This window comes from Toxotes jaculatrix, chromosome 11, assembly GCF_017976425.1.
Source record: "Toxotes jaculatrix isolate fToxJac2 chromosome 11, fToxJac2.pri, whole genome shotgun sequence".
Classification (NCBI taxonomy): domain Eukaryota; kingdom Metazoa; phylum Chordata; class Actinopteri; family Toxotidae; genus Toxotes; species Toxotes jaculatrix.
Genome location: NC_054404.1, coordinates 4,717,082 through 4,728,396, shown reverse-complemented (window position 1 = coordinate 4,728,396; position 11,315 = coordinate 4,717,082). Strand labels below are relative to the sequence as shown.

Here is an 11,315-nt window from a genome sequence, read left to right as displayed (position 1 = left end):
GCTGACTTAAGTGCATGTTCCTTTAAGTATAAATGGACCTCTGTTTTCTTCAGTGGGCATTTGTTGACATGTAAACATGTTTGTGCCTAAAATTAACTTTACAACATCTCTTATAGGGCTATTTGTTTTTTGTTAAAATGGTTTAACAACTAGTAAAATGTTTGTTTTACTATTTCATGTAAGAAGATAATGTGAGACTAGTTATGATTCTGTTATTTGAACAAAAAGTATTTATTTACAACACAGATGCACATATATACCCTTCAAAGTAAAAGCATAAGAAACATGACTTGTCTTCAAAGGAATCTTAAAGATGTGCGTTATACATGTTCGAAGCAATGGATAATGGATGCATTGATAACCCACACAAGGATGTATGCACACACACGCATGTACCCCTCACATACGTACTGACACACACACACACACACACACACACACACAGAGTGACTTACATTCTCTCCTGTCTGTTGATCAGCATTACATCATCTGGTTCACTCAAAATGGACTGTGGTATAAATGGTGTTTTCCCATAGCCTCTGCCTCTCCCTGTTATCAGGCCGCATCAAACACTGGGGAAGAGAATCCATTGGCCATGCGAGTGCTCGGCCTTGTGACATAAAACACATCAACAGGACACTGGAATAGACTTTCAGAGGCCCTCAATCATAGACACACAGAGAAAAACAGGAAACGACATGTTTGTGGGACACACACTTGTAGTTTCCCATCCACAGTGATTTTTTTTTAGATTGTTTGTGAGCGTTAACTGAAGCTCTGTGTCGTGTTTGTTAGCCTGTCATGACGTTAGCCATGTTGACACCTACATTATGTCTTTGTCCTCATTTGAGTAAAAGCTACAAAACAGATCAAATGAACTGGACAGTGGCAATTGGATTAAAAACATCCAAAACGTTAGCTTTTCAAAAACTGCGTTTAGCTTGATGTCATTTGTTTGGAGTGAATCCATTGAGTTATAAGAGAGTTTCATGGCCCCAAATAATCACAGAATTTTTTTATACCAATAAAAACTTTCAACCAGTAGAGGAGCATAAAATCAACTGATATGAAAATATATAAAAAAAAAAAAATCAAAAAAAAAAAATCAAAATTAGAGTAACAAGGTGTAAACACAGCAAAAGTTATGCAATTAGCTGCACCCTGTATCTATGATGTATGTGGATGTGCTGTGTGTACTGCATGGAGAAAAACAAAAAACAAAAAACAGGACATCTGAATCGCCATCACACTCTCTCTTACAATCCAAATAAAGGCTTACGAGAAATGACAGACTGATCGAACTGTCCGTTTATTCACTTTTTTTTTTTGTTTAAAAATGCATTGTGATTTAATGGAGGGAGGGGGCAGGAGGTCAAATTTGATGGAGAGACGGCACACACAGTGTGGAAAGAAACCAGAAAAAAAAAAAAAGAAAAAAGTTCACATCCTTTTTTTAAAAAATCTATTAGAAACAACATAATATGCAGAACAATACAATAGCATTTACAATACTTAAATTCCCAGTTCTTGTGAGAGTCCAGCGTAATTTTACAACAGTATACAGTATATTTTCTTTCTCCACTCGCTTCCCAAACTAGGGTTTGATATAGTTATACTTTTAATTTCTTTTCTCTTGCTTTCCCTCTTTCCATGTTTCAATCCACTCTATTTTTAAAGGGCACCTCTTTTGCTTTGTTAGTGTCCTGTCAGATACAGACATTGGCTTCTCCTTGGTCCAATCCCATCGTCCCAAAGAGTGGAGTGCTCTTCGCAGGAAGTCTCTTGTGTTTGCCAAAGAGTCTAGAAAATATTACCAAGTGCCACATTTGCCCAAGGTACAGGTAGAGGACCCAGTGTGTCTCTCGTGTGTCATCTATTCTCACAATCGCAATCACTTTCAATGGAGGAATCCATGTGAAACTAGTGGGTGGCAAGAGGGCAAAGTCTAGTGCCCACCAGAGAAGAAGCAGGGGTCTGTGGGGACGGGGGATCATTGGGGTTGGGTGAGGTTTGATCTTCTGTGCATCACCATCACTGGATACATAGACAGTGATTGTAGGCAGTCATGGAAGGATTCCATGTTGCAGATATCAGCCGAATAAAATGTTGTCGGGTCGTGGAGGTTCACGGAGGCGCTGCTGTTGGTTGTTGTCATCAGGAAGTCAGGGAGTCCCGTTCCCATGCTCTGTAGGCCTCTGTGAGACAGGTGATCCCCCGGTTTGCCCTGCAGTTCTGAGGAAAGAGGAGATCGAAATGGTTGATCAGTGTTTTGCACAGGTAAATGAGGGCATTCACTTTTAAGTCTCTAGCCAGGCAATTGCTGTAGTCATGTGAAAGCCTTTAACTTCAATTCAGGAGTCACACGGGAATTACTCAGTTTACTCTGAATGGCTTGAAAGCCATTCAGAGTAAACTGATCAGTGATGATGTGCAGACAACAAGGTTTCACCTGGCAGAAATGTTACATAAATTCAGTAAATGCATAAAGTTGAACAAAGTCCAGCGTATGTGCAAAGTCATGAAGATATTTTCAGGCTCCTAGCAAGTTGGCATATTGTCTCTACCGCTGGGGCAGAAAGCATTTAACTGCAAAGGAAAACTATTGAATGAGTTAGATATCATTAATCATTCATTAAACATGACAATAGATCACACTAGACCTCAGAAAGCAGACTCTCGTGTTACAGTTTCAGGCCAATAGCACACGAACATGGCAGGACCTGACAAGACCCTGGAGGAGCAGTGTGGTGTGTAGTATGTGGCAACTGCTGCAAACCCAACAAAGTGCTAATCTGGGTCAGAATACAGACTCTAACCTGCCCTTCACTAAGATTGTGTGGACATTTGAGAGAGAGAGAAGGCATTAGTGAGTTAATCCTACACCCCCGGTAATGCTACTTTAACAGTAGGAGAGGACTTAGAGACCAAACACACATGATCAACTTGAAGTGATACCGATGTCCAGTACTTAACATTTCCAGGATAATCTGTTTAACTGGACTACAAGGAAACTTAAAATTAGCCTTTGATTTATCTTCTGATTGTTTACCGTTGGCATTCGACTAAAAAAGATGACTGCTTAAATAAAGACATTTCAGGTTTGTATTAAGGTTCAGTCTTGGTTTAAAGAGTGTTATTATTGAAAGAGCCTTGGAGAGAAGAATCTAAGAACAGAATCTAAAAGTCATTTATTTTAATTACCTTAGTTACACCTCAGCCAAAACAGCTTAAGCTGATGCAACCTGCACATGCCTTCAAACGTCCACATACAATGAAAAATGAAGTAAAGAAATCCATCTTCACCCTCTTCTCTCCCTACATTCCTCTCTTTACAGCCAACAATAGCCGCCATCCATCTCTGAAGGTGGAAAGTCACCGCTGAGAATCCCCGGCCATTGTTGTCAAAACCAAAGAGAAGAGGTGAGGCTCACGGCCGCCCGTCACCTGAGAGCGCCCGGGGCCTACCCACGTGTTCACCACACACAAGAGGGCCACTACAGATGACACAAAGGCAGGCAAGGAAAAGGACAAGGAGGTGCAGCGGGAGGAGGACAATAGAGGAGTGAACGCAAGGACCCTTGTTTGTTATTCCCCTCATCCATCAGTGTTCACCTGGGCTACTGAAGAGAATAGGTACGACTTGCATAAGAGAAGGGTGAGCTATTATGTGAGCTGTGTTAGCTTCAATTAGCTTGCTTTCAATGACTGAGGTTGTAGGGGTTACATATCTTTCTGGACCTAATGGCATCAAACCTGTGACCTTTCCATTGTGGGACATAACCTGTGGACCTACAACAAGCTAAGCCATTAACGATGCCAGCTTAAACACAGTGCAGACCATGCTCAGCCTTAAAGCAATGATCCATTAAATTTCCATGTAATTAAATATCTGTTTTGCAAGTTTCTCATAATTACAGCATGTTATGTAGTCTGCATTCTGCAGTAAAAGTGCTTCCTGCTTGTACTAATAAAACTTCAGCAGGAAAACTCAAGGAGCAAAGTCACAATTCCACAGACAACTGACTAAACACCACAACAATGGAAATTTACAACTGAAAACATCCCAAAATAAACACTATCAAGAATTTCCTGGACTGTTATTGAAGTCGTTTGTGGCTCGAGGTTCTAGTAAACGCTATGCGTGCTTGAAAGAGCAGACATTGCTAATACGGTTTTTCACTTAATAAGCCAATCAATACATTGAGCTGTAAGGCTCCTTTCTTAGTCTCCAAGGGGGATTCCAGAGGGGCCAAATCAACAGGGACACACATTCACATGGACAATACAAGGGGGCACAAAATCCCCATCGGGAACTGTTTTTTCCAATGTTCGTTAATAGCAAAAGTTCACCCACCAGAAAGAGAAGTTGTGAGTGGGGGGTGGATGAGAGGTGGTGGGGGGTGAGGGGAGATCTTGACCCCTCAGCAGAAGGTTAACAAATTTGTGCTTAATGATTGGAGCAATGAATCTTGGGACAAAAGGTCTCCAGCCGAGACTGGCAGCAAAGGGGTTACAGGCAGCGTTCATTCAAGCGTTCTGCCCGACATTTTGGGAAAAGCTCTGAGCGGAGAGGGCCAGAAAAAATTCCATACGCTCTGCGCCATAATTAATTCTTCCACCCTGTGATAACTATTGTCCTGAAACTGAAAATTACAGTTTTCAGGGGCCACCCCTGGCTAATTTTATAGAAGAGGGAAAGCAGGGGAGAGGAAGAAGGGAAAGGGGCTAAGGGTCATCCGAGAGTCATTTTCGTCGCTATCAAAGGCTCAGCTCGCTTCTGCTTCACTTGCTGGGCTTCATCTCTGCTGACAGGTGTATTGTTTCGCAAGGGGATATAAGCTCTGTAATCATCATTGGGTGGAAAGCATAACGCTCTTCACTAAGCAGGACTAATTGGCTTTAGTTTTAACTAATGTTGCAATGTGACTGCTAGGCACACCTTCTGTATCAAGGCTCAGCACTCCCCAGCACAATAACCGCTCAATTTAGCCCCGCGGTAACAAAACCTCAACTCTGCTAATGAAAATAGCTTATAAAATATAATGAACCTGTGCTCTCTTAATCAAATAAGATAACCGTTTCCCCCCCTCCCGTAATAACCTATTAATTTAATTGGTCATGAAAGAATATAACACATCACTTACATTTAATTGACCTAGAAAGGAAAGTAGCAATTTGACGGAGGCAAGCTAGCAGCTAGCAACGGCTAGCTGATGAAGCTGTAAAGAAACGATTAGTCGCGAGGAAGAGTAGATATATTTCTGTCACCATCTCTCTCCCAGCTTCCTTCTTAGTCTCTCCCTCCTCCTCTTTCCTTCCTTCCTCCTTCCTTCTTGTCATTTACTCTTTTCTCTCTAGCCATCTCTTCATCCGCCCCTCCCTCTTGATATCTGCCCCTCTCTCTCTCTCTCTGCCTTTTTTTTCTCCACTGTCTACTCGTCTTCTCTGTGCTTTGCCCGTCTCACAGAGGATTCCTCTGGTGGCCCAATTACGAGATTCAGCAGGCAAATTGAGGCTGTTTAAAGCAAGGTCTGCTGGGAAGGCTAGCAGCTGCTGGAAAGAGGCTGCTTGGACACGGCGAACCAGCCCTCATGTTTACACACTCACACACATAAACACAGACACACACACACACACGTCTCATTCTGAAAGCACAGCCTTTCTATTACCATGTCTCCCTGCATTTCAAACCTGAAAGATGCCATTCGATGCGAGATTTTCTGTCTTTGTTTTGGTCGTGGACATTTGTGATGGAAACAAGGGCGGCATATTTTCATCGTGGCACGCACACACACGCACGCGCATTCTGTGGAGGGTTAATGGTCTCTATTTTTGTAAACCGAATAAGTCAAATCCATTGGTCACACCTCTGGTGATGGCATATTTAATTTGGATCTAGTCAATTAGGCCCAGCTAAGCTCCATACCCTGCTGGCTACGTCCTCCATTTTGCACTAGTTTGTGTCCCCTCCCTGTGCCAGGAGTAATCCTATTACCATACACACACATGCACATACATACACACACACATACACAGTTATACAGACACACACGTCTGTACGCGTGCACACACCCACACATGGACAAATGCATGTATTTCACCTATGAATGCTTGTGTATGGCATACATGCAGCCAAACAGGTATACACACACAAGTGTACACCATATGTGCATACACCTGTGTGTGTGTGTGTGTATGTATACACACACGAAACAATGATGTTTCAGAACCATTGGACCCGAAGCCACTTTATACACACTGTGCACTGTGACAACACCAAGCCTGTATACATCCAGAATTATGTGGGAGTCTATTTGGCCCTGGGGCGAGAAGGAGGGAGGGAGGGAGGGAGGGAGAGAGGGGGAGAGGAGGTGAGAGAAAGAGAGAGAGAGGCAGAGAATTAAAGAGAAACAGAAAAAAAGGTGTTTGTGAAAGAGATAGAGACAGTGAGAGAAACCACAAAGAGGGAGTGAGACAGAGTGAGCATTAGACAGAGAAAAGGAGAGGGGGAAGGGGGGGGGGGGGACTCCTCTAGCTGGTTAGTGTGTGTATTAATGTGGCTCATGCATCAACAGCAACCCGGCAGATTTATGACACTTAAGGGGCGCTCACTTCTCTCTCTCTCTCCTTCTCCTTGCACCAGCGACGACTGCTTACATTTTTGCCAATCAGTCTGTTGCCATGGCAACGTCCTACCTGCCCCCCCCCACCCACTCCCCTTTTAGTCCCACACCCCACCTCACCCCATCCCCGCCTTCTTTTCCTTCTCATCACTCCTCTACCCCCTTCTTGCCCCATTCGCCTTCTTTTTCCTCCTGTGTGTTTGACAAACACACAAACCAAGAATAATTGAATGATATGTAATATAATTGAATAGAAATGTGTGTAGCAAACCGGTGCACAAAATGCTTGATGTTCAATAATTTCAAGTTTTTAAAAATATCAATTTATACGCTCTCAGGCACTCAAAGCATAATTCTATCACTGATTATTGTCATGTACAGTATATATTGTATATGAGTACGTATCTATCCCTTTCCCCTCTGCCTTTCCTACTCTCTTTCTCTTGTTTTTCTTTTTATCCTGAAAAACCTTCTCTTCTTTCCTATCCTCCCTGAAATGCAGGATGTTTAGTCCTGTAGCTACCGGATCTGTGAGAAAGCCACACACACACACACACACACACCGCACTCTACATACACATGGAGTTACAAGGTTGTGATCAAAGGCTCTTATCACCAGACCGAGGGTGGGAGAGTTAGAGAGAGAATAGAGAGCCTGTTTGTAACCGAAAAAAACCCCCATTTAAACACAGAGGAAATAAAAGTACAAATTAATTATTCCCAGATATATCAGTTTGGAGAGCAGCCATTTACATTTTAGTACATTGGGGTAAAATGCCAAAGGTCTTTTTTTTAAAACAAACCCTTTAAATTGCAACCTAAAAGCATATCCACACCTCCTCGTGTGCTGTAAATGTATACCTGAATAAAGCACTGTATACCGGAGTCTAAGCCCCCCATTCAAAATGTTGTAGACGTACCTCTGGATCTGGAAAGTTAAATAAATTTCTAAGTGCAAGTCTGTGTGTGTGTGTCAGTTTGTACTTACATCCCCCTTTGTGTTGCGATTGGTCGGAGCGGGGCGGGGCTACATGTAGTGCCACTGACCTTCCATGCCCATGTTCATGCCCATTCCACTCATTGGTCCTGAGAGAAACACAGAGGGAGTGAATTTAAATGCAAAACCACAGTAAAAAGGTTTAGTACGTCAACACAATCTAACTACAGTTATTTAAGTTACAGTTTATATAAAGAGACAAAGAAGTGCTAATCTTTTAATTAAGACACTGCAATCAAGTGTAACCAGGAGAGTGTTTGCAAACTTAAAGGAAAAACACTGAGGTAAATACCAGAGATGATTTCACTCTGAAACTAACTTGACAGACAACATAGCAGAGGAGCATACTGGCTTAAATCTGGCGGAGCGAGGTGTGGTGAAGGGGGTGAAGAGGGGTGTTGTTGGGGGGGGGGTTAAGTAGCCTGGCAGTTTATCCAAACCTGCTGACTTTGAGTGTAGGGTGAGATAGGGTTAGAGACTTGAGAGAATCCCAGAAAACAGGGGATAGAGGAGGAGGAGAGGAGCTTAAGGACAAACTCTGGGATTAGACCTGATGGCGTGAGAGAGAGGGACTGAGAGCGAGGGAGTGGGAGCGAGGAAGGAGATGGTTGTGTAATGTGATTGACCACACCTGTTCTGGTTTGTGTGTCGAAGGAGGAGGAGGTATCAGTGTGTGTGTCCGTGTGTGTCTATGTGTACATTATGTACGTCTGTGCAGAGCGTATCTTTATCACTGCGTTGAGGGCACACAGCTTACACCTAAATCACCACACGGTGACCCTATAGCTTCCACTAAGCACTTGTGTGTGAGAAAAGACAAGGCGCATGCTGGTGGAGTAAACCATAATCACAGCAGATACTGTGTGAAGCACGCCGACACCGAGAGATACTGTTAGAAGATGAGAAAGGAGAGCAAAATCGCCAGAGAGAAGAGATGAAAGAGATAAGACAGGAGTGAACCAGGATGGACTGATGAGGCAAGACCCAATAAGAGGGAGAAAAGGAGGGCAAAGGCATGAAAATGAGATAATGACAGCAAAGAAAGAAAGGAGTAAAATGGGAAGAGCGAGGGAGGAAAGAAACGGACAGACACGCAGAGAAAGCCTTACCAGGTGGTCTGATTCCCATGTGCTGCTGGCCGTCCATGACGAAGCCCCCCATCGGCTGGCCATCTGGATTGTAGGGAGCTCCTTGACTTACTGTGGATGGAGGAGGAGACAGAGGGAGGGAGGGAGGGATAGAGGGATTGGAGGGAGGGGATGGAGTGGTCAATTAGTGCATTTAATTAAGGCTCAGTGGCCGAAGCGGGATCATCTGTTGGCCGGTGCACGCACAGGGAGCCGCCGTTGTCTTTCAACGTCATTCTGCTCCGTGTCTCTGTAGTCTGTGCTCCACTGTAAGCCCCTGGTAGACTTTAATGCGTCTAAATGCTTCTAATAGGGATCGGACTGAGAGAGTTCTAAGCACACCAAGGCATGCTAAAGACACACAAGGACTTTTGTTTTAATATGAGATTTGAACCATCTGGAGGAGGCGACGACTGATTTTACATGACGACATGATGATAGCAAACCAGTGTAACACATTAACCGAAGTCCTTGTGTGGATAAAATTATATTTTACATTTTACCCTCTGACATTAAGTTTTTCCTCTGAGCTTGTTAAAATCATCTTACACCACAATCATAAATATTGTCAATCACTTTGTTTCAGCTGCAATCGAGTGAAATATTCAAACCCCTAACTGTGATTTTTATGCCTGTAGCATTCAATCAAATGGAAACACATTTCCCTAAAATTCAGCTTGACATATTTGGTATCTTTAGAAACTCTGGGATCTCCACTAGTTTTTAAAATAAAGTTCTGTGGGTTTGAGAAATGTCTGGCTGCAGAGCACGACCAGTCTACCAGTGGGTAAGGTTTAAGAGGTGAGCCATCTGCTGTTAAATTTTTCAAACCCAGAGAAGAAAGACATCATTTTTGAAATGTAACTCCAAAAAAACTTGTCTGAAACCTTTAAGAATTTACACTTTTTCATTTAAACGCTGTTGTTATTTGATGCAAATTTATTGTGCTATTTGAAAATGTCTGAAACCAAATTCCTTCTGCTTAAACGAACACTCATTGTGGCTTTCTTTTTAAAACGGCACTTTGGCACATCGCATTGGTATGATTTCAACATACGTGCTGCTCCTATCAATGTGTGATTATACAGAAAATGAACTCCAGGCTAAAACTTTAATAAGTTTGTGACCACAGTAAGTCATTCTTGGTGAATGGCCTCAGAATCTACTCCTACCTAAATGCTTTATCTAATAAATACTGCCTATAACTGAGCAGCAACGATAAGTGAAACCTGATAGGGTTCCTATTTTTTGCTCGCCTCCATTGTTCTGCTCTCATAGAAATCCACTTACCTTCGATTTAGGCTGTTTGGGGGTCAGTCAAGCAAAAGCAAGAACTTGGCCCCACTGAATGCCTTTGAACTTTACTGCGCCCCTAATGCCACCCTGACCTCTGACCCCTATTACAGGTAATAAAGTTTACGGCAGTCCAAACCAAGCCATGCACCAGGGGGACCGCTCACTCACTCTCCTCGCTCCCCGAAACAGCCACAAATAGGGTTGAGGTGGGGAGTTTAAAGGAGTGAGGGGGAAGGGGGGTAAAAAACAGGTCTGGAGCCAAAAAGCCAAACAACGGTCACCCAAAAAAAGAAACGAGTGTAGTTCTCTTCATGTTTTGGTTTGAGCCAGGGAGGAAGGGTTGAGTGTTTTTTTTCCCTTTGCCTGGTTGGCAAAGGGGGGAGGAAGGGGTTAAGAGCAAACTTTACTGAGAACACAGCGAGTTTTGTTTATGGGCTAAGAAAAATAAATCCACTCATCGTTAACTCATTTTCAGCCAAATTATTATATTTCATAATTAATAAATAGTTTTTCACCCCAAATGGCAAGTCAGAGTTGATTAATGGTTGTTGTTAATGTTGTAACGTTAATGTTGTAACGAGGGGGCAGCCCCTGGAGGTTTTTTGGACATTCCAGTATGGGGGGATCAGTCCTGTATTTACCAGCTGAGAGGCCTCCCGGTGCATGGAGTGTGGACGGCTTTCGCCTGCGCGACTTGAATACAGTAACTATAGGAGACTTGCCTGCACGGTTTGACTGGTCGATCATGGGCTGGACTATTCTCCTCCTCGCGTTAATGAACCTGAAGAGAAGAAGAGGAAGAGGATGGATGGAGGGAGGGAGGAAAGAAAAGGGACAAAGACATAGAAGATCAGGCAAAAATTGCTAAGACCTTGAAAATCTTGGCACAAAGCATGAAAACAGACACAATGCCAAACCAGACTCTTTCTCTTAGCAAACCATAATAGTGATATGGAGAAATTATTCTCCCCTAAGCAACCCTGAGCTCTGGTAAAGCCCTTATAGAGCCAAGGCGAAAGTCACATCTTAATAACCTTAACAACCGAGGCAGTTGTCTTTCAAAACGCAGAACTCCACGACTTGTACAAACTTGCACAGCCCCAGTGTATACACTGTCACATCGAACGAAACACAGGGGCCTTTGTGGGGCGAGGTTTAGCCAGGATTTTCTCTCTGCCTGTTTGAAACATGTCGACCCATCTCGCTTTGTTGGAGACGTTCCACCTCACGACGAGCTGAGATTGCTGACTGTTTAACACACTTGGCTTCGAG

At 43.2% G+C, this 11,315-nt stretch overlaps 1 protein-coding gene across 1 annotated transcript in view; it reads right to left on the bottom strand.

Annotated features, from left to right (window-relative positions):
* Window positions 1-253: 253 nt before the first annotated feature.
* The window catches only part of LOC121189830 (homeobox protein Meis1), an 82,016-nt gene continuing 70,954 nt past the window's right edge, over window positions 254-11,315 (bottom strand). Inside the window, exons 10-13 of the mRNA XM_041050298.1 lie at window positions 10,766-10,824; window positions 8,730-8,819; window positions 7,612-7,709; window positions 254-2,232 (exon numbers count right to left, since the gene is read on the bottom strand). Coding sequence (XP_040906232.1) covers window positions 7,651-7,709; window positions 8,730-8,819; window positions 10,766-10,824 — 208 coding nt within the window. The 3' untranslated portion in view covers window positions 254-2,232; window positions 7,612-7,650. The remainder of the gene's footprint in view (window positions 2,233-7,611; window positions 7,710-8,729; window positions 8,820-10,765; window positions 10,825-11,315) is intronic.